General features: G+C 39.3%; 2 protein-coding genes across 6 annotated transcripts; one reads left to right on the top strand and one right to left on the bottom strand.

The window, feature by feature from the left end:
- Positions 1-999: 999 nt before the first annotated feature.
- Positions 1,000-5,703, top strand: LOC113032060 (E3 ubiquitin/ISG15 ligase TRIM25-like). Of its 5 annotated transcripts, XM_026184716.1 has the most exons (3): positions 1,000-1,114; positions 2,798-2,896; positions 4,310-5,703. In XM_026184716.1, exon 3 carries the CDS (start codon positions 4,332-4,334, stop codon positions 5,595-5,597), a length of 1,266 nt encoding a protein of 421 aa, XP_026040501.1. In that variant the 5' UTR covers positions 1,000-1,114; positions 2,798-2,896; positions 4,310-4,331; the 3' UTR covers positions 5,598-5,703. The 5 variants fall into 5 exon arrangements, with proteins under 5 accessions (XP_026040501.1, XP_026040499.1, XP_026040498.1 ...); XM_026184714.1 differs by lacking the exon at positions 2,798-2,896; XM_026184713.1 differs by lacking the exon at positions 2,798-2,896 and having other exon boundaries at positions 4,330-5,703.
- A 2,265-nt stretch (positions 5,704-7,968) lies between these two features.
- ccn3 (cellular communication network factor 3) lies at positions 7,969-11,011 on the bottom strand. The gene is made up of 5 exons (XM_026184691.1): positions 10,835-11,011; positions 10,399-10,627; positions 10,043-10,297; positions 9,441-9,664; positions 7,969-9,287 (listed from the first exon to the last, which is right to left on the bottom strand). The coding sequence occupies exons 1-5, from the start codon at positions 10,883-10,885 to the stop codon at positions 8,994-8,996; spliced, it is 1,053 nt and encodes a 350-aa protein (XP_026040476.1). The 5' UTR covers positions 10,886-11,011; the 3' UTR covers positions 7,969-8,993.
- Positions 11,012-22,903: the final 11,892 nt, after the last annotated feature.

Here is a 22,903-nt window from a genome sequence, read left to right on the forward strand (position 1 = left end):
ATGCCAAACCGCATTCTGCATGTATAATCAGATCCCTGCAGTCTGGGTGCCAAGCAGGAAAAACTAATATATTTGGTGCATTATGAAATGAAACATACAACAAATGAGGCACTTAACTGTTGAGAAAAACCTTTCACTGTCAATTTTCAAAAAGCTTATAGAGCTGATGCGACTCAGTGAGAGACATGGCCTTACCTCAGCTTTACAGAAACATGTATAGTCATCATATTGCTTCACCAATACATTTTTTATCTATTAGTTTTAGCTGGAATGAGAATCGAGTACACTGAGAAAACCTTTTTAAGTTTGCTGCTTTAAGACTGACATGTCAGTTTTCCTATATAAAGCTTATACAGGGAAAAACATGGTGGGAATGACCATTGCCTTTGTCCATGCTTGGTGGCACATACATCTTTATGCTTGTCCAAAACAAAATGAGGACACGCTCCTCATAGACAAAGAAAAAAAGATCAGGATTTTGTAAAATACACTTCTCAAATCAATTAAATGAACGCTTGAGATCTGAATGGGAAAGAAAATCATGCTGGATAAATGTACTGATATGGACTGAGTAATGTGTTAGGGATGAAATGATGCCACATTGTTTGACGGAAATGAAAATTATCAACCAAATCAAAGGGGGAAAATGATGCAGCAGGCTAGTCCATTACCAGTAGTCCAGTAACTCAAAATGTTAGTTTGTATGGCCCCCACATGCATGTGTGCATACCTGATGGTGCTCCTAATGATACACAGTTGGTGTCTTGGGGGATCTTCTCGCAGATCTTGGGCAGGGGCGGATCTAGAATGGTGGCAAAATGATTTCTTGCCATCCCTATTTCCACCCAAGTGTTACATATGACAGAGTTGTTTATCAAAATAAGATAGCATTAACACTTTGAGCCTAGCTATTATTAACACTGAATATAAATTATAAAACTGAATATATTACATAGTGTTAACCCCTATCCACAATTAACAAATGGTTCAGCCCGTAGTGCCGACCGGATTTATTTCTTGTTTTCTGACTGTGATTGTGCCAGATCACATTTTGAATCAACACCGTGGGCATTTCAGATTTCACACAGGTGGTTGTTTGTCACATGGAATGAAGGTGAGTTTTATAAACCCTCTGAGGTCCACGAACACCTGACTGATTTTAGCTGATATAGCAACAAGCTGCAGCCACGCTGAGTCTCCATTTGAGCTTGTGTTGAAAGTTCGGACTTCAAAGTATACACCAATTGTTTAAGAAGAGAGCAAGGAGAGAGCGAGAGAGCGATGTCAACAGCGAGTTTTGAGATGTGGGAGATTTGTGACGTTAAGCGTGGAGTGTATGGTTAGTGTGTTTTGTATTCGTTGTTTTGTTTTGTGTGTCAGTGAGGGCACTAATGAATGTTACAAATGCAGATTGTCATGTAAACACTGTCTCCAGGTGGAGTGATACACCTGTTGTCAGGCCCGCAGGGTTTATCCCTGTGGTGTCTCCACTGTCTTGAGGCGGACGCACTATTTATTTATTTTATTTTATTTTTACTGTCACAAATAATTTGTGGGTCATCTTATTGTGACACCTGATTGTTCTCTCATTTTAGTTATAGCAGTATTTCTTTTTTTTTTTTATATGGTTGTATAAAAAAACAAACAACAAACCGCCAGATGCATTAGCTGCATTTTTAGATAAATAGTTGCATATAACTTTATTGTTTACAAAATTTGTGCATAAGTTTTCAAAATTTACAATTTATATTTGCATTTCAAGTTATGAAAATAATTTATTAAACATGTCTGTGGTTTTTACAGTAAAAAATATAACTACTACTAGGATTTTATGTTTTTTGTGTGATTCCATATCAGTTATGTTAAAATAGTATGTCAATGAAAAAATAACTAAATTCAGATTTCTAACACTTTGTGTAAATTTAAACATGTAACAATTTGATTATTTCTAACAAAAAATAGTGTAAAACTTAAGTTAGACTTGTTTGTAAATAAACCACCCCATGTTGTGTAGCTTTCTGGATTATATACTTATTGGGCTACATACTTATTTATTATACAGGCTATACAGTACATAAAATCAAAATTCACACGTTTTATGTAACTGAAATGTTTATGTTTATGTGGGCTACAGAAAATAATTACGTTATAGACCATATTTATATGAAATGTGTATAATTACTGCATTTGAATCGTTTTAACCATATGTAACACCTGCATATGTGTGTTTTTGTTTTTGTTTGGTTTGTTTTGGGGTTTTTTAAAGGCTTTGATTTTGCCACCCCATTTGTTTTCCATGTCACCCTAAAAAAAATTCCTCTAGATCCGCCCCTGATCTGGGGGCCATTCAGTAGTATCAGTTCAGTGGTGTTTATGTGTTGATACACAATAACTTGATGTAAAGCCTTATTAGTCCGACAGAAACACAAAATAAGCAGCAATTTAGCAGCATTAAAAAAAAAAAAAAAAAAAGGTTTAAGCAAAATAAATGATTTGTTATTTAGGGTTAATTTTAATTTTACCTGCACATGGTTTGGCAAACAAAACAAGCACTCCTGATAGTTTAGGACACTCTTGGTAAATATATCTTGTTCTCAGCAGTTATATTAGAAACCACAGGTACATAGTTTCAATAAAAGTTTCATTGCCACTCCATGCCCTCATGGCTTACATGACTGAGCCCGTCTATCCTTTCACCTGTTCTTTCGTGTTTCCTGCCTTCTCATCCTCTCATATTTCTACTAACTTACAAAAAATGTTCCCGTCAAAAATATTTTTTCTTTTACTTTGATTACAGGAAAAGCACAGCTAAACAAATTAGATATGTGTTCCAGTAAGCCATATAAGTGAGTCAGCGTGCACACCACAAGGATGCTGGATCTACTCCACCCAAATGGAAAGTAGTTCTTGTCTACATGTAGCAGATGCTGGATGGACATTAGAAAGACCAGACATATTTACTGGTTAGCTTGCAATTGAGATTTGTGCATATGGATAAAGGGGTGGCATGATGCTGAATGGTGAAAAGGGGGCTGGGAGATTAAGTTAATGGCAGCTGGACAACTGACTGGCACAAAGCTATACAAATATATGAGAAGCCAGCTGTCAGTGTGACATGCTGGTGCCAAATGGAATCTGATACTGAAATGAAAAAAATAAAACAAAACGGATTATAGTCATGCTGGTAGCACTTAAAGTGTGTAAAGTGCTTACCTTTGGTTTTATAGAAGAAAATAAAACATTATCATATAACTTGTTGACCAAGTACAACTTTGCACTATCTGTTTCTGGGTGGTTTTAAAACTCAGGCAACCACAATTAGAAACAAGAACTTCAGTCAAATGTGCAGGCAAAGGAAGGAATATTGCACAATAGTTCATTCCTGTGAGCGAAACACACAAACATAGCTGTGGAAGTTAACCCTTTAAGAACAGAGGCTGTACAAGTAACCACTTGCTTGCTACAAGAAGAGTTTTTCAAGATTAAGACACTCAAAGTCGCTTCTCGTGGCTTTTGTAAATAAGTTAATTTAGTGATTGCAGTAAGAGATAATTAAAGACAGTAGTGCTTATATAACTCATGCTCTCAGTCATTTAATGTCATTATTTGCTTTTCAGGGCTGTTAAGAGGTGAGGGTCATAAATAAACAAGTCAAAGGGAGTGTTACTCAGCAGAGCATGGAGCTACTTTCGCATCATTTACAAGGAAATGAAAGCAAACAGAGCAGTTTGTGTACAAAGACAGGAAACAGGTCTGCATACAAGGCGGGGCTCAGCTCCCCTGGTTTATGTAGAAAACTAGGATGAGTATTTTAATACTTTGAATTCTGCTTATAGTTTGTTGTTTTTATAGTACATTTTTACATGCATACTTTTCATGCCATGTGGATGCCAACAATACTTCACCAGTTAAACCTGGAGTTGTTCCCTGTGAGTGTGAGTCAGGGGAGGAGGAGCACATTTCAATCGTTTATAAGGAAATGAAAGTGAGCATTGCAGCGCAGTCGAAAGTCAAACTTTTAAAGGCAGCATAGTTTGTTTTAAAGAGGCAGCAGAACAAATAAGAATTTGTGTCCAGGAAGGTAAGGATCAAGTCCTTTAATAACATCCATTTAATTATGTTTATTCAAAGTAAAGTGAATGATTAAAACTTGTTGATTAGACTTTTACGTGGAAGTTTAGTTGACAGCAGCATCGGGGTCACTCTATGATCATGTTTTTAGCCTTGTTTTGTTATTTTTCTGGTGTGTAATGGCTCATATTAGTAATTCTATGAATTAATAATAGGTATTATTATTGATACTCAATAGATTTCAAACTCATGCTCCAGGAATGGCCGCAGCCAGCAGTTTTCTGACAGAAGATCAGCTCCAGTGCTCCATCTGCCTGGATGTCTTCACTGAGCCTGTTTCTATTCCATGTGGACACAACTTCTGCAAAGCCTGTCTCACCAAACACTGGAAAGACAAAGAGCAACGTCAGTGTCCACTGTGCAATGAGAAGTTCAACAAAGGGCTCAAACTTCGTGTCAACACCGGATTCAGGGAGGTTGTGGAGAATTTTAAGACGCTCCCTGTAACAGCTGAGAATAATTCTCCACTTCCACCTGGACAGGTGCCATGTGATTATTGCTCTGGCAATAAGTTCAGAGCCTCTAAAACCTGTTTAGTCTGTTTGGCTTCTTTCTGCGAGACACATTTAGAGCCTCATAAGAGAGTCGCTGCCTTAAAAAGACACAGACTGACTAATCCTGTGCATGACCTGGAGGACAAAATATGCACAAAACACAACAAAATTTTAGAGCTCTTCTGTAGGACAGAGCAGACTCGTGTTTGTACCCTGTGTACGGAACACAGCGCTCACGATACTGTCCCTTTGGAGGAAGAATATGTAGATAAAAGAGCTCAGATGGGGAAGAAAAAATTAGAAGAGCCAGAAATTAAGCAAGAACAAGCACAGAATTATCAGAGGATAAAACTGAAAACACAGAGAAAGAAGAAAAGCAAAGGTAAAGCAAAAGAAAAAGTGCCTAATCAGATAGTAGGTCCTCCTCCTTTTTCTTTTCTCACTGAGGAGCCACGGCATATCGGTGGCTATTCCTACATCTCTGAAAATAAGGGCTTGTCTGAAGGGAGATTTTACTATGAGGTTCATGTTGGAGGGCAGACCGGCTGGGTTTTAGGAGTTGTCCCGGAGTCGATGCAAAGACAAAAGAAATTCAGACCAAACCCCAGGAATGGAAATTGGATTGTAAGGTCAGGAAGTAACTACTGCAGATGTCAACAATGCCTGCAAATGCCTGTTTTAAGAAGAAGGCCTGAAAGAGTCATGGTGTTTGTAGATTATGAGCAGGGATGCTTGTTCTTCTATGATCCAGACAATGCAATGATAGTGTACTCTGTTACTGGCTGCAACTTCAGCGAGAGGATTTTCCTGTTCTTTCGTCCTTTTGAGGAACTCAGCTGTGTACAGAGGCTGCAACGGAAGTTCCGAGAAATTTTTCAAGATCCAGAATCAAATCGCTTATACTGGATGTTTGTTTTGATATTCGTGTTTCTGATTTCATATTGGACGTCATTGAATGAACGAGAGGACTAATCTAATCCTACCACTGATGTGATTTCCTTTCAGTGCTGGATGCTTGGCAACAATGATGTTGACCTTTGAAAAGTAGTAAATTAAAAAGCAAACTTCCTACTAAAAATGTTTTTCAAGAGTATTTCTTAAAGCATTATATATATATTTTTTCATCGTTACTCTTCACAGAGAGACAGAGATGGATATCTTTTCCTGTATGAGCTGGAAGACTAACAAGCTGTGGTCAGTGTGCTTCCAGCTGCGTAGTGATGAAGGAATCTGCCACTTAACCATGTGCAACAATATGATGGAACTTTATATAGAAAATGTCAGAAAATCACAATAAATGCTTTTACAGCTGTAATATTATCATTTTTGAGTACATTATTATTGCACGACATGAAAAATGATTCACATTAGGTTTTCAAGAGCATGGTAACACCACTTGGGGGAGCAATATGCTCACGCTTTCTAATACCCCCTCATACGTTCACAAATCACTAAAGTCAGATGAAATACTGTATACAGTACAACTAAACAGTACTTAATGTAGCTAAACCACCACATTGGGTTTTATTTTCAATTTTTAAGAAAAATTAAAGCTCCTTGGAGACTTAAGGTAAAAGCAATTTGTTCGCTGCTCAGAAATTAATGTTCAAGATTTTATATTTAGCAGCTCTGCCATATAATTAACTGGAGAGAAATTTCTAAGATAATCATAATGAAAGATAACTTTTCATTTTGCATTATCAGCTCAAAATTTCTATTTGCAAGGCAGCCTCATGGTCAGTCCTGCTGACATTCCCAATAGCCCCAGTTATAGTGTTAATGTCAGTATCATGCCAGCATGCTGAACTAAGAACATTATACAAGCTGAAATAATAATAACTGATACAGTGTTGATACATAAAAGGTTTCTTTATGTCAGTGATACTGTATTGACCTAAGATTTTAAATTGTATTCTGCATGTTTTTCAAGTTGTTACTGTATTGTTCTTTACATGTTACTGGTTTTCTGGTCTATTTCGCTTAAGATGGAATCCATTCACTTTTTCTATGCAAATCCCTCAAAAAATTCGTATTCATATCAATAAAAATTTTTTTTAGAGTAAATACAACTGACTACAACATAACAAGCTTAAAATCCTATAGCCACATGTTAAAACCACACATCTCCACACACCTCTGGACAGCAAAAATAATGCAATCAGAAGCACCGACCACACTGTCAGCCCCCGCTGATTTGAGCTATGAACTAAAGTTTCCACTGAGGTATTTTAGGAAACTGTGGGAGTCCCACAGGGAATATTAGGCTTTTCCATTATGACCGCCCAGGTTGGGTTCATGGAGAGAGGTCAAAGAGCCACCTCCCACTGCCAGCAGAGTTCACAGGGTTTGGTCATTCCCAGGTCCCAACACAGACATCTTAACGTTTCAAAAGGGAATCCTTTGGAAGAGGTATTTCCCAAAACATGTGCCTGAAAAATAAAATATGTCAATTTATTTCTGGGAAAAAGCCTATTTTTGTCATTTGAATTTGTGGGTTCTCAAACTATATTACCAAATTCTAAATTCTTCTTCTTAATGTAGAGCAGCCATTGTCAGTCAAGTAATAGTTTGCAAATCCAGAGTCTGACATAGTCACGTAACAATTTCCCGTAGACATCAAGTACAGCAGATGTGGATCTACCACGCATTCAGCAGCATCAGAGAGCAGCCAGTGAACACAGCCCACAGATCACTGGCTGCTCTCTGCCCAGCCTGGAGGTCACTGCAAACTCTCGGTACCTCAGCAGAGCTGGCAATATCATCAAGGACCACTCTCACCCCAGCAATCAACTGTTTGAACTATTACCGTCAGGCTGACTGTACAGGTCACATAAAACCAGGACAAACAGATTCAGGGATAGCTTCTTTCCCAGAGCTATCAGCGTAGTAAATAAGCACAAAAACAATTGAACCTGCTTAGCTATACCGTACCGTCACTGCCATTATATTATGCTGCTATTCATACTGTCATTATATTAATGCTGCTATCCTGTATATATCGTTTGAGTACTTGCGATTATTTTATTGTACTTTTTATATTTTACATTTATATTTATTATTTATCTTGCACCAAGGGAGTGGCTCTCCAATTTCGTTGTACTCTGTACAATGACAATAAAGGCTATTCTATTCTATCAGTGGCACGCTGTGTCCTGCAAGCTTTATTCGCAAGCTGCAAGTTTTATATTAAAAACTTGCATGTGTTTCACATTTTGCTCAAACCAATTGAAAATGATATTTTATCCTACCTTCATCCCAAGAGTAAGAATGATTCCAAATGCAGATTTTATCATTGCATGGCAATAAAAAGAACAAAGCTTTCATACAAAAAAATACACCTTTATTTCAAATGCTGGGATTTGCAATTTTTGTTCAGAAACGTACAAAAAGAAGCTGAAAAGGATCAAGCAGAAAAAATATATACAATTTGTGTTTAATATTACCAGTTAACTGTGTATTCAATACACACTCGGTCAAACAGGCTACACAGCAAGTATTTACAAAACTTTTGTCATGATCAAAATAGCTGTTACGTGCACTACTTTAAATAAAACTACAGAAACAAGTCCACTAGAAATAAAAAGCGTGCATTTAAAACAGAGGCAAGATTTTAAGACAATGTTAGAAATGGCACTTAGACACCACAGTGAACTCTCTTTCACCGGTTGAGCTTTTGTTTGCAACCATGTCCAAAGTAAACAGTTCAGCTATTTCAAAAACGTGTCTCACGGTGGGAGAAAAGGTTACTGATCGCCTCTGGTTGTAACCTTTGCTCTCACTCTCCTCTTTTCTGTCTGTTTATCAATATGAATTTTAATCCAAGTGTCAAGCTGTACAGTAACATTTATTCTGATACAGGGTATTCTTGCGTTTATTAGCAATAAACACTATGTTGGAGAAAGGCTTCGTACAGTCATGACACAACCCTGTGCTTGTATATCATCATACTACTCTACCTCTTTAATAGAGGGTGTTTAAAAGACTCTTTACAGCCTACACTCATCTGTCCAAATCTATTATGGAAGGATTGCAGTATGCTGTATCTGATCTCCAAAAGTGAAGAGGCATCAGATGGAATCCATTCCAGTCATAAGGTTTAAGTGCTTTCATCGTACTTAATAAAAGTAAAGATTTTTTATCTTCCACAGGATGTGAAACAATTCCTCACCAGGGGAATCAAAAAATGAATACATGTACCACAATGGACAGATGTCAGATGTGTACATGTCCCAAATTATGGCTCTATTGAATATAGTGTGTATAGTTCTTCATTTATACTAAAGATATAGATGGTTTTAAAACAGAGTCATTAGCCACACTCTGGTGATAATTGTGATCTCACTAATAAACTTTTGGGTACTCCCTGATCTATATTCGCATGCCAGTGTAACCCAGCTCTGAGGGCGGCCACGCAGCATTGTCTCGAGGGCAGTGGCGGTGGCAGGCGCACGTCGTGATCACCATGACGGGCCTCCGTGTAGTTTTCCCATTAGCACACTGGAACTCCACCAGCGCGGTTTTGGTTCTGTGAGGGGTGCAGCAGCGTCCGTCTGTGCAGGAGCCACAGAACCGAGGTTTGTAGGCTTGGACGCTGGTGCAGTTCTTATAGAAGAGGTGAATGGCTTTGCTGCTCCTCACCATCTTCTGGCACCTACTGCCTCTCTGCAGGGAGCGGTAGAAACGACAACTCAGTTAATGTGCGCTACATCGCTCTGGAAAATAACTCCATTCTTGTGCTTTGTCGTTGTGAAATTAGCTCATGCAGTCAAGTTACGCAAGCTAAAGAAAAGGAAGAAACCTCTACTCAGATTGTACCTGTTGTGCAAGCTGTGTCAGCTGGACCTGCTGCTCATCGCAGGGTCTAATCATACACAGCCGACTCTGCTTCACCATCTCACACCGGCTGTTCTTATTTGTGACCCTGGTGGACACCCCCATGCCGCACGTTTGAGAGCACGCTCCCCACTCTGTAGTCTGCTCAATGCAGTTCAGGCTCCGGTCCCAAGCGTCAAAACTCACAGTTTCTTCCTGACGGTAGGCTGAATGAAACACAGAAAGGCAGTTTAGACAGAAATCTAAAAGTAAAAGCTTCAAAGCATATTCTGGAAAAGCCAGTGATCACCATGTGCCTTGGCATGTTTAAGAGACCATGCTCAGGTTGCACATTCCAGACTCATGTTGCAACACTGTCTCTTTGTTCTGTGCTTCCTCGTCCTCAAATCTTACTCTAATTTCTTCTTTTACTCCTTCTCCTGGTTCTTACTACCTTAACTCTAAAAATGTCAAAGAAATATGCAAAACCTTTTAGCACTGTGTCTCACAGAGGAGTGACTCCAATTTCAAAAAACAATGTGCAGCTTATGTACACCTCAGTATAAACAGCCCATCTCATTTCATCCTACTTGCAATCTTCTCACCTGCCATGGCAAAGCCGCCCAGTGCACTGGCCCCAGCCTGGGGCTCACACACCCACTTCTCGCAGCACTCTCCAGGCACCTGGATCCTGCGAGGCATGGGGCAGTCTGGTCCAGGCAGCATAACATCCACGTTGCAGCGTGACACACATGCTACCTGCCCGTCGCGGCATATGCACTGGTACTTACAGCTGGGGAAAAAGGTCTGACCGTTCTGGTAGACAGAGCCGTCTATAACACACACAGCTACCTTGGGAGCTGGAGGAAGAAGGCAAAACAACAAGAGAGGACAAAACTATGAAGGGTTAAGCTATGATTTTGAAAAATCTATGTAGTAGCCCTAAGATCATCCCATTCACCTGCACAAATACCAGTCCTCTTGTGGATGTCAGCTGAGTAGTCACATTGGAGCCCTTTACGTGTGTCACAGGGGTTCATGTCAGAGCACGCCTGCCCTTTTTGACGGGCGCACACCAGGCAGCAGATGCAATCATCCAGAACCAGAGGCACCCCAGGGGGACACATGGGAGGCTCTTTAGGGCACTGGCATCGACGTGGACACACCTGGCACCAGACTAGTGTAAAAACCTATGGAAAAAACAAAAAATGTATTTCACAAGTTAGTAAATCTCCATTTTTAAACTGATTGCGAGTAAAACAAAAATATAAAAATATACATCAAATATATATAAAACTATTTAAAATGATTTAACTACCTGGTATTAAATAATAAAACACTTCCATGTTAAAACCTAAAGTCCTACAGGGATATTTCATTACCACTGTGATTCCTACCTGTGCTGTGACGAAGAAAACAAATACCACTCTATCCACCACACTGACCATCTTCCTGCATGGAATCAAAACTATTTGCAGCCTAAAAAACGTGCAGTTGTCTTCAGGGTCCGATTTGAGTCCTTTGGTTCAGGGTTTATTCTTCCCTCCTCTCTGGCTGTGTGATGTAGCAGAAGGTGTCTTTGTCGTTCTGGTCAGAGTTCAGAAGAGGAGGACCTTAAATACAGCCCAGCTGTCCTGCTGGCACCATGACGACAAACAGGAAGGAATGCTGGAAAGATCTCCCAGACTGCTGGACGAAGGCGAGGGCTGCATTTTATGGAGCGACCGGATCAAAGACGTGCCGTGCCACGAACCCAACAGAGGGTCCAGCTGACACAAGATTGGATTCTCCAAGGAAACGTTTTTATTTTATTCAGCTGAATTAATCATCATAAATTATATTTGTGCATTCAGTTGATTGCACAAGAAACAGCTGTTTTTGTTATATACACTTTTATCATAACTATTTATATTATAGGTTCCTTTTGTTGCAGTCCAAGATGTTAATATCATATACAGCAGGCTGGCTCTTACTTTTAACCCTTTGACCTCTTTCCTTGAACCGTGCCTTGGAGGTCACAGTGAAAAACCATGCTATTCCCTGTAGACTCATTTCTATTTCTTTAAATAGCTGCACAGTGGAAACATTTGGTTCATCAGCAGCTTGGAAAAGCAGGGAGATGACAAAAACACATCTATCCTGAGGTGTATTATGGTGTCTTCTCACCAGACATACAGTGGCTTGCAAAAGTATTCGGCCCCCTTGAACTTTTCCACATTTTGTCACATTACAGCCACAAACATGAATCAATTTTATTGGAATTTCACGTGAAAGACCAACACAAAGTGGTGTACACGTGAGAAGTGGAACGGAAATCATACATGACTCCAAACATTTTATACAAATAAATAACTGCAAAGTGGGGTGTGCATAATTATTCAGCCCCCTGAGTCTTTGTAGAACCACCTTTTGCTGCAATTACAGCTGCCAGTCTCTACCAGCTTTGCACATCTACAGACTGAAATCTTTGCCCATTCTTCTTTGCAAAACAGCTCCAGCTCAGTCAGATTAGATGGACAGCATTTGTGAACAGCAGTTTTCAGATCTTGCCACAGATTCTCGATTGGATTTAGATCTGGACTTTGACTGGGCCGTTCTAACACATGGATATGTTTTGTTTTAAACCATTCCATTGTTGCCCTGGCTTTATGTTTAGGATCGTTGTCCTGCTGGAAGGTGAACCTCCGCCCCAGTCTCAAGTCTTTTGCAGACTCCAAGAGGTTTTCTTCCAAGACTACCCTGTATTTGGCTCCATCCATCTTCCCATCAACTCTGACCAGCTTCCCTGTCCCTGCTGAAGAGGAGCACCCACAGAGCATGATGCTGCCGCCACCATATCTGACAGTGGGGATGGTGTGTTCAGAGTGATGTGCAGTGTTAGTTTTCTGCCACACATAGTGTTTTGCATTTTGGCCAAAAAGTTCCATTTTGGTCTCATCTGACCAGAGCAGCTTCTTCCACATGTTTGCTGTGTCCCCCACATGGCTTGTGGCAAACTGCAAATGGGACTTCTTATGGTTTTCTGTTAACGATGGCTTTCTTCTTGCCACTCTTCCATAAAGGCCAACTTTGTGCAGTGCACGACTAATAGTTGTCCTATGGACAGATTCCCCCACCTGAGCTGTAGATCTCTGCAGCTCGTCCAGAGTCCCCATGGGCCTCTTGGCTGCATTTCTGATCAGCGCTCTCCTTGTTCGGCCTGTGAGTTTAGGTGGACGTCCTTGTCTTGGTAGGTTTACAGTTGTGCCATACTCCTTCCATTTCTGAATGATCGCTTGAACAGTGCTCCGTGGGATGTTCAAGGCTTGGGAAATCTTTTTGTAGCCTAAGCCTGCTTTAAGTTTCTCAATAACTTTATCCCTGACCTGTCTGGTGTGTTCTTTGGACTTCATGGTGTTGTTGGTCCCAAGATTCTCTTAGACAACCTCTGAGGCCGTCACAGAGCAGCTGTATCTGTACTGACATTAGATTACACACAGGTGCACTCTATTTAGTCATTAGCACTCATCAGGCAATGTCTATGGGCAGCTGACTGCACTCAGGGGCTGAATAATTACGCACACCCCACTTTTCAGTTAATTATTTGTAAAAAATGTTTGGGATCATGTATGATTTTCGTTCCACTTCTCACGTGTGCACCACTTTGTGTTGGTCTTTCACGTGGAATTCCAGTAAAATGGATTCATGTTTGTGGCTGTAATGTGACAAAATGTGGGAAAGTTCAAGGGGGCCGAATACTTTTGCAATAGAGATGAAGCTAACTGGAATCCAAAATGAAAATCATTTAATGGGGGCGTCTGATTCCAGTCCAATACAGTTTTCATGATCATCATAAAAAAACATGAAATAGGTTCAATCTTTGTAGTTGTTCTTGTAATCCCACATGCATGTTAGGAGACATTTAAACAGATTAAAGCAGATGACATTGAAACTGGGTTCACACAAAGGTATAAGTGGATCCAGTGCCACTCACGTACAAAGTGGGGTTTAATAAAGTGTGTGGCAGATGTTCGTGAAGGATGCTTTTCTTGGCACAACCCCAAAGGGAGTGTGTCTAAAAATCCAGAGCAGTAACAATATAGTGCAGGAGGTTGTTTCTGTTTTGGAAAGTTGGCATACAACACCTGATTTCACTCAGTAATACCAAATTTATCCATGCTGATATCTGTTTTGTTGCCACAACAATATATATTTTTTCACATTTCTAAAATAAGTGAAATAGTTCAAAACTATGATTACATCAGGAAGTGTGTCCAGGTTCCAGCTGTTTTTAAAAGCTTCTCGGTCCTTCGCAGTATACTGCCCCTTTGATAGTGAGTAACATAAAGCAAGCCAAACCCACCCCCAACCAAAACTCAAACTCTCTAAATAACTTGGCCCTGCCAAAAGCTTCAAATTCAGTGCTGTTCAAACAGTTTTACCAGAGGAAGCCAAAGAATGTCAAACTTCACAACTTTGTTTGCTCAGTCTGCGCAGAGATCTACTTTTTAACTTCGTCCATTATCTCCTCTTCAGCTTCTTTGGACTAATAGGAGGAGAGGCTGTGCCAGACATCTCATCATGAGCAGTAGAGCTGTAGGATGTGATACAATGTCACTAAAAAAGAAAAGTTTTTTTTAACATCCATCATCTGCTTTTGTTCTTGTTTCTTTATACTATCAACCATCCAAGATGCCTTTCTTTTGATATTCACTGGCAGAAAAATACATTATTTGAATGCTCTCCTAATATTTTTCTTTTTACCTGATTACAAACTTTACAACTTTTAGATCACTGTAGAGTTTTCACTGGCCGTGACCGTTGGGGAAAATATTTAAATTCTTGGAAATCTTTGAGCAATGTGGTTACAAATCTGTAGATTTAAAGGAATGGGTCAAAAAATGTAGATGGCACCGTAATAGAAGGAATAATGTAGAGGCTGAGATGACATTTATCCACATGTGCCAGTCTTTCTGTGTCTATATTTATTTCTCCAGAGGGGGTCTGTGGCTACAATAGTAGATGAGGTCTCATCCCCCTTTTTGTTATTGTCACTCGTCTTTTGTTTACCTGTTAAATGCATTTTATAATCCAGCGGTAGGACACGTTTTAGTGCCACTTTAAAATGAGATTTGACACACTGAGAGGTTATTACCATAATTTGGCCTGTCATCCTGTTGGTGTTGGTGTTGGACTCTGCTGTAGGGCTGTAAGCTTTTTGCCAAGTGGTCAGGCCACACAGTCACAGCCTCCTCTGAGAGCTTCACGCCCTGATTCTCTGAGCGTTTACAGTCAACAATAGTTTGCAACAAATAATAAGGAAAGCTTTGTGGTGAACACACCGTGTGGTGCAGTGGGTGGAGTATTCAGCATCTTTGACCTGTTATTTATATTGTATACAAATTTGTATGATGGCAATAGCCACTGTGACAACGTACCATCTAATGGTTTGTGGATTACTGTTTTAAAATTCGAAGTTTGGCACTCTGTTTCCCTTTGAAACCGGGGGTGGGGGGCATATTTGGACAAAGTTATTGGCTTATGCTATCTGGCAGGCTAGCCTGGTTAGCAAGATGGAAGCATGGATCCCTGGACAGTTATACTGGATGCTGACTTAAAAACATTCAAAAAAACAAAGGTAACTATTTTTTACATTGTAATAAAATGTAAAACAGGTGAGTTTTGCCAATCCATATATTTTTCCATCCATCCAGTCAGTCAGCCAGCCTGTGTGGAAGCTGTGTGCATAGATTTGGCTTTGCAACCAACCTTCATTAGGACATTTGAACTGTAGTTTTGACTCTTTCACAGCTGTCTTTTGTTTTCCAGTCCTTCTGCTCAGTTTAATTATATGCTCCTGACATGTTATGACACCTTATGAGCCAATATTAAAATGTTCTATTAGGTTTAGCTTTTGGTGAGTGTCACACTTTCTTACTTTGTAGTTTGGAATCCCAAATCAAATGTACATTAAACCTTTTTTCAGCTTTATATTGCATTTAATTACACCGTTATTACAGGGTATTCATATTTCTTTATATGCTTGTCATAACATCCTTTTTCAAAAGTGACTTCATTGTTTGCAGAAAGTTTTCTCCACCTGAAAACCACCTGGGATAAGTCATATGGATCCAAACATTCACAATGCAAATTTGGCTGGTTTCTCTGTTGAAGACAAATATAATTATTTGCACAGACTTCTGTTTGTAATAACTGTAACACACTTAGAACAGAGCTTTTTCCAGTTTTGTGAAAATGATAAAAGTGAACACAAAGTCCAGTCTGGGTTATTGGTCTCTCCTGATATGTTTTTTATGAAGCCCATAAAATATTTAATGTTCTTAGTGTGCATTCTGATGGTGGTATGAAGTAAATGAAAGTAACTGCAGTGTTTGATCAATTCTTTTCCAAAGGAATTACAAAATAAGACCTTGAATAATTCAACATGGTTAAAACTGCCATGCCTTAAGTCCAAATATGGTTCTTTTCAGTAAACAGGCTTTAAATCCTCAAACATATAACTCTCCAGCACATTGTTATTTTCTTACAAACTGAAAGGAATACTAATCATAGTAGTATATGCTAGATACAAAACACTGAAAAAAGTGGCAGCCTAATAAGCTGTTCAACCAATGAGTCAAAGCATAGTAGACATGGCTTCAGGCTCTCTCACCCCGACTAGGGCTTCATCTCTTGCTCTGGCCGGGTTCAGGAAGAGTTGAAACATCCTGATCAAAGCGACTCGTCGCCGTCGCCTAAATTTTAATCATCTGCTCAGGGCAACATATTGAAAGTCTTTTATCATGTCCATATGAATCATACACAAAGTTTAATGCTCATTGCAATTTAAATTCGCTTGCCTAGTGGCAGTCAGTCAGTGGGTTTAGCAGCTTGGGAGGCCACCACAAATCTCTCAGTCAGGGTTTATTTGCAGTATGCCACTGCATATGAGCTGAATCACTGGGACAGAGGCATGTGTCTCTAATGGTGGGTGGTAGTGGATGGACACAATGTGGAGCTTCAACTAATAAAACATGTTGTATGGAAAAACCACAGGCTGCACTTCAACAGGATGTCAAATGGCTTTATACTCTGCTGAAGGAAACAGAGGGACCCGATGGCTTCCTGTGTGCAAGGAGAGGGAAGCTTTAGACTCAACTTTTCAGCTGTTTCGGGTGCAGTAATTGAATCTGGTCATAAAGTACGAGGGACTTTCTTTTGCTCAGTAGCAGATCATAGTTTTCAAGCAGTCAGCCCTTGGAGTCACTTATTGTCTTAAAAGTACTTAAACTGGGAGGTGCCTGCCTGCACACATCAGCGTCATGTATCTAACTTGAAGATGTGCAGTGTTCTCTGAGGGAAAAACCAAAATGTTCATTCTGACAGTCATTTTGAAGCAGCAGAGACCGATAGCAGCAGTGCAACAAAAGCGTGTTTAATGCTATTCACAGTCAGTCTTTGCATTTCCAACAGGACACCCTGTTGAGCTTTCTGTTTGTCACAGTTTGCAGCCGAGGGCAGAGTTCATCTGTTCCATGGTGATGTTTGTTTTAACGTCTTTGTGGCTGAAGAACTGAACACATGGCTGCCACTTGGGGGAGAGCTTATAAAAAATCAGACCACAATAAAAAATTGAATTCACAGCCAAGTTTAACGGCGCACAAAAAACGAACTAACTGAGGGAGGTCTGACTGGAAAAGCTGACAGAAGGGCTTGGACTTAGACTTTGAAGCCTAAAGTATATTTGGTTTATATTAAGATCAACGATCACTGGATTTTTGGGGATTATTTTACAAATTTCCTAGATTTATGAGGGCATTTACAGGAGAAGTATCCCTAAAAACATAATGTTTAAGTACGAGTGCCTGTAATTGCATGTTCTAAATAAGTTCTGTATCTTATAATAAAATATTCGCAGCTGAAAATTTCAAAATGTCAGCATATAAACACGTTTTGGGTGGTTTGAGTCATTGGCTTTATCACTGCTGCCACACACACTTAGTATTATTCTTCCAATACCCTTTAAAAGCATAAAGTGTATACGCAGTCTCAGTGCTGTGTAATGCACTGGAACTTTATGATTGTTACAGAAATAGTCATGTTTACTGCCTGATTACTAAGGACTTTATTTCTTAGTCCTCACTTCATTTCATTCCTTAATTTGTGTTGCAGAATAAACAGTTTGAAATGACTGGCAAGATTTGTTTTATTAAAACATTTTGACTTATGAACATTAACATGGTTAAACGTGAATGTCTGTTTTGTGCTGAGATGTCCTAATAAATAAGTGATCAGCTACAATAAATGAATTCAGTAATAAACAATAGGGAGTGTGAATTCAGATTACAGATTACATATTTTACTTGCTGTCAAATTCTGTGGTTTTATTTTAATTTGTTGTTTGTGGTTGTATTTTGCTGGTTTCTGTATTTTAATTTATTAGAATCTATTTTAATCTACTGTTTTATTGATGTCATTATTATTATTATTATTATTATTAATTCAAACCAGTAGCAAAATAATAAATTTAAAAACGATACATTTAAACAGCTCTGAAATAACAAGTAAACATAAGAGTTGGGTTGTTAGAAGAAATGTTGTGATGGCCCACTTTATTAACGAGCAAGTTGTGTCGATTTCTTTGCGTTTTTGCATCTGAACCTCAAAGAAGTTTGTGACATAATGATAACATTTAATCTGTTTGATTCACTGTTCTGAGTTTGGCTAAACTGCAGCAAAAATTTACGAGATAAATTCAAAGGCCCTTGTTTCACAACATATCTTGTCTTTGAATGACCTTCTATTGCAAAGGTCATGGAGCTGCTCAGTTAAATCCTTGGCAACCAGTGACCTGGCAGATTGTGAAGTATGTTGAGAGTTCAGCTTATAGGTCCTCTGGCTATTTAGCACTGGCAACGTGGGAATGTTATGCTTCACCTAGGAGAGGGATTGAAACGCAACTGCTCAGAGGCAGGCTTTTAAGGGTTACAATTTACAGCACCTTTCTTATTTGGTGTTTACTTACTTAGAATATTCTGGAGAAGTGACATGGAAGAAGGACTGGGGTCAGCCGTCTGCCCAGCACCACTGCCTTCATAAATTTAACTACCTATTGTTCCCAGTTTAGCATCGTCAGACACGCAGCTTCATGCAGCAGGGCATTCCTGCAGATATTTACCCAAGAGCTAGGCTTAGCCATCAAATTGCATGTGGTCTCTGTTTTTAGGGAGTAAAAATGTATCTAAAGAAAGAAAAATTTTTTTTGAGATGTGCAACATGTTCTTGGCTCTTTATTAGCTGGCCTTACCTCCAGTCAGGACACGTGGTCAGCTAAAAGTTTTTTTGTTTTGTCTCTTTAAACTGCCATGAGCTCATCTGCATCTGTGAGTACATTGGGCTTTTGAGAACAATAAAAAAACAGTCATACTGTTAAAAAAGTGGAGTGTTCATGCGTAGCTCTATAGTGGCCTCTTCTGGATATAAAGAGAACATTCGTGCACAAAAGTGATCAACCAGGAAATCAAACATATATGTAACATATACATAACATATATGAGTGTGACACTTTAACACTCTAATGACCTCAGTTTTAATTTGATAGTCCCACTTTGGGTTTCTTTTGTTTTTATATGTCAATGTTTATAGGAGAACAGGAAGCTTTAGGAGTGCGACAAGTGAGAATAAACCTTAAACTGTTTTGCAGACTCAATTTATTATCACTGAAAATCACAAAAATTGTTGGTGGGTTTTTTGTTTGTTTTGTTTTTTTCACTCCCTTGCCTGTCTGCTAGAGGGCAGCATTATCCAATATTAAAATGATGTTCTGTGCAGAAGGGAGTGTCTCCTTCTCTTTCCAGCTCTCCCTCTCACATGCAGGCACACACACATACACACACACAATCCAATATGCGTGCACTTATTGGTTCAGCAGCTGTGTCTTAATTACTCAAAGGGCTTCCAGCTAGCACACCAATATTGTAACAACAGGTGTAGCTTCACATGTCGAGCAAAAATCTCCCAGCGGTTGAAATGTTCCTTTAGTATGCTACATTCAAGACTATTTTGTATTCATCATCAACATGAGATATAACTTCACATACAACTTATTTGCTTTTTTCAGGAAAATTGTCCCACTGATGGAAAACAATGCTCCTATTAGCCATCTTAGTTCTTGGAACTGAACACAAAGACAGAATAATGACTTCAAAGTGAAAACACATTAGACGCCACGTGCCATGTGCCACTCAAAGGAAAAACGCAGTCGTGATTAAATTAGGAATGATTCTTGGCTGTAAAATCTACCTCGTTAAAGCAGTAACCCAGCAGGTGCCCTTCTCGCGTTTAATAAGACAATAGTGCAAATACATTCAAAACAAATCATAAAACAAGTTAGATTTTTTTTGGTGGCCTTCAGAAACAAGCCAAATCTAAACAGTCTCTAAGGCTGTTATAACACCTTCCCTGTTTGGTTTGGTTAAAACAAACTGCCTGTTTGCACTTTAAGTGCAATATGGGCTGGTGTGAATTTTGACAGGTGCAGCCTGGTGCAGACCAGAGGAAGGTTCCTGGTGCAGGATGTTGATTGTGAAAGTGTGACATGAACGCAAGCAGACAAGCCAGAGTATTTTTGGATGATAAATTTGCATTGAATTGGCAAAAAACCAAAATCTGCTTTTATAAATGAAATGTATCAGCACTGTTAAGGTCAAAAACAGAGCAACACCTTCACTTAAGTGACTTGTAATGCATTTTCAGCCTGCAATAATGTACCGACACTATAGATTAAAATCTATTATTAATAATTTGATTTTCCTATTGAGGATGAACTAGAACATTTAAAGAATTGAATGTCATGCAGACTTGTTTTTGAGTTTTAATGTATTCAACTTAATCCAAGCACACAGAAACATCCTGTGCACCTCTACATTGTCTCAGGAGCTTGAAAATAAAGCGCCTGAAGTTTCGTGAAGATGTTTCCCCTCCACAAGTCCCAGGTATTTAAAACCCTGAGGGGATTGTCCCTTAAAAGGGTTGTTGACCAACTGTTAATCATGTGTTTCACCACATGAGCCAAGGTGTGGAAAAAGGTCTGCCTTGTTGCCACCAGAGGTTTTGGGGTGAAACCACTGTAAGATCTTGCTTCGCCCTATTGGGGATGACCCATCGGGGTCACCTGACACATGTGAGTGGATGTTGATCGCAAAACTGCATTGTAGGTGGCAGACAGTTGGTATCACAACGCTCCCTTTATTCAGTGACAGTTGTTCACCGCGGACATAGACGGCCTCCTTTAGGCGCAGTGTACAAAAGGATAAAAGTCACTCGCTTTTCTTCCAAGATTCTTAGAGTGCCACGGCCTGGATGACTGAGAAACTACACAGATAAACCTCTACACCAAGTGATGTGGTATGCTTTCCTGTTTGCTCAGATTAGTTTAACAGATGTTTGCAGAAACAGTTGCATAGATGTGAACATGATCTGCATATCTTAGACTTAACTATAGCTACCCTTTAACCATATATTGTGTCTGGCTTCAATAGACATACTCCAAGAGCTTTAAAGTATCAGGCACAGCTCTTGCAGTGGAACACTACAAAATAAATGCATCCATGGGTCATTACTTAAGAATTAAGCTCTACCTAATAGGTTTATAACCTGTTTAGGGGCTTGGAGCAATGGTGGTTCAGGGATATTTTGCTCCGAGGCCACATATCAAGAGGCATCACGTCTCCACTAAATAAATACAACCAATATTATAAAGTGGAAATTATTTACACAAAAATATGGATCTTTCTCCGTGCAGTCATTTTTATTCATAAATGAAGGAGGTAGCCATCTATATCTAAGCTTATTCCTGGGGAAAGAAAATATTACATTTTCCCGGTAAAGCGGATCTAAAAATCCAAGAGCCTTCTGTTTTGACTCAAGATATATTTGTGATATCGTCAGCCTTTGGCAGGCTGATAGTGGTTCAGATATAGTCCAGGTCAATCTGAAAGCACTGTCATCTAAAATTAAGTTTTATTCAGCTGATAATACAAGAATGATTAAACTAAAAAATGGCCTGAATAATTCTGAATACACCGTGCTCCAGCCTTGATGATAGAAATTGTATTTTATTGAAATTCCCTCCTACTCGCCTACAATAGCTGTTAAACATCCACTGCAAATGATTCATGTGATACGGTGGTTGGCCATAATGGGAAAGTGTTTTGCAGCAATTGGGTAGCAGCTGCTCTACCCACACAAAAACACACAATCAGCCCTTAACTGTACCAGACATGCACGAAAACACTCGCAACTGAACCTATTACCTGTATAAAGCAAACAGTGTAAAGGTAGCAAGGCTTCTTTGGTGAGTGATCTCTCACACACACACATGCGCGCACAGGAGCTTTGTGGAGACTCAAAGGTTAATGAGGCTCCGTAATCCAGAGTAAAGCTTTTAGGTCTTCACCATTAGTCCCTTTCAGTGGCTTGAGGGCTGTTTTTATTTTAACAGCTTTAGTTTACATTGTCCATCTCTGTGAGCTGTTAGCAGAGAAGGATCAGAATGACATGTGTTACAGTGTATGTGGTGGAGTATTTAGACCTGACCTTCTCTAAGCAGATCATTGAGCTTAGCCTGATCAGAAACAGTGTTTTTAGAATACAAATGATCAGCCAGCAAACGGCTATTGGATTAATCTTTATCCCAGGGATGTGAAACTCATTTTACATGTTGGTCACATACAGCAAACTTTACCCAGAAGTGGGCTGGATGAGTGAAACTCTCTTTTCTGTCAGTGTAATAACTAATCTCTGAGATGTCTCAATATAAGGTTAAAAAAAAGAAGAAGAAGAAGAAGAAACTGAATTTCCACAGCATGTCTTGGTCTTCCTTTTTGACAGATGTGTAATATTACAGAAAAGGTGCTGGTAGTTCATTGCCCAGACCGCTCCGTATTTATAAAACAAGGTTTTTGTTCATTTAAAAAAAAATCTATAGACAGCAAAAACAGGAACATTTAATTGTTTTTTGCTTGTTTACTTTGAGATCTTCATCAGCAGGAAAAGTAGTTAAACGTATGAAAACACATTTAAAAGTCACAAAATTGACGCCCTCCTTCACTTTTACCGAAGCATTTCAGCTGGTCAGGTTTGAGTCTTTGCCAGGCCAATTCTGGCCCTGGGCCTTATGTTTGACACACCTTCTGTAGCCCCTTATTTGCTTCTGCACACTCCAAACATTATAATTCTTTCCTTGTGTTTTTGCAGCCATCATCATCAATGTGATAAAACTGATAAAAGAAACTGAAAAGGCGTCTCATCTACAAAGACTGTGCAGCTTTCATGTTATTATTTTCTACAGGAAACACCAGCACCGGCTTTAACATTTTAACCCTCTCAAGGCAGGCGTTGCAGATTTGCGACATTTAAAAGCTAACAACCTGATTACCCCACATACATATTTTATGAGTTTTTTTTACTCAGAAGTACCACTGCAG

This window comes from Astatotilapia calliptera, chromosome 11 (assembly GCF_900246225.1).
Source record: "Astatotilapia calliptera chromosome 11, fAstCal1.2, whole genome shotgun sequence".
Classification (NCBI taxonomy): Eukaryota; Metazoa; Chordata; class Actinopteri; order Cichliformes; family Cichlidae; genus Astatotilapia; species Astatotilapia calliptera.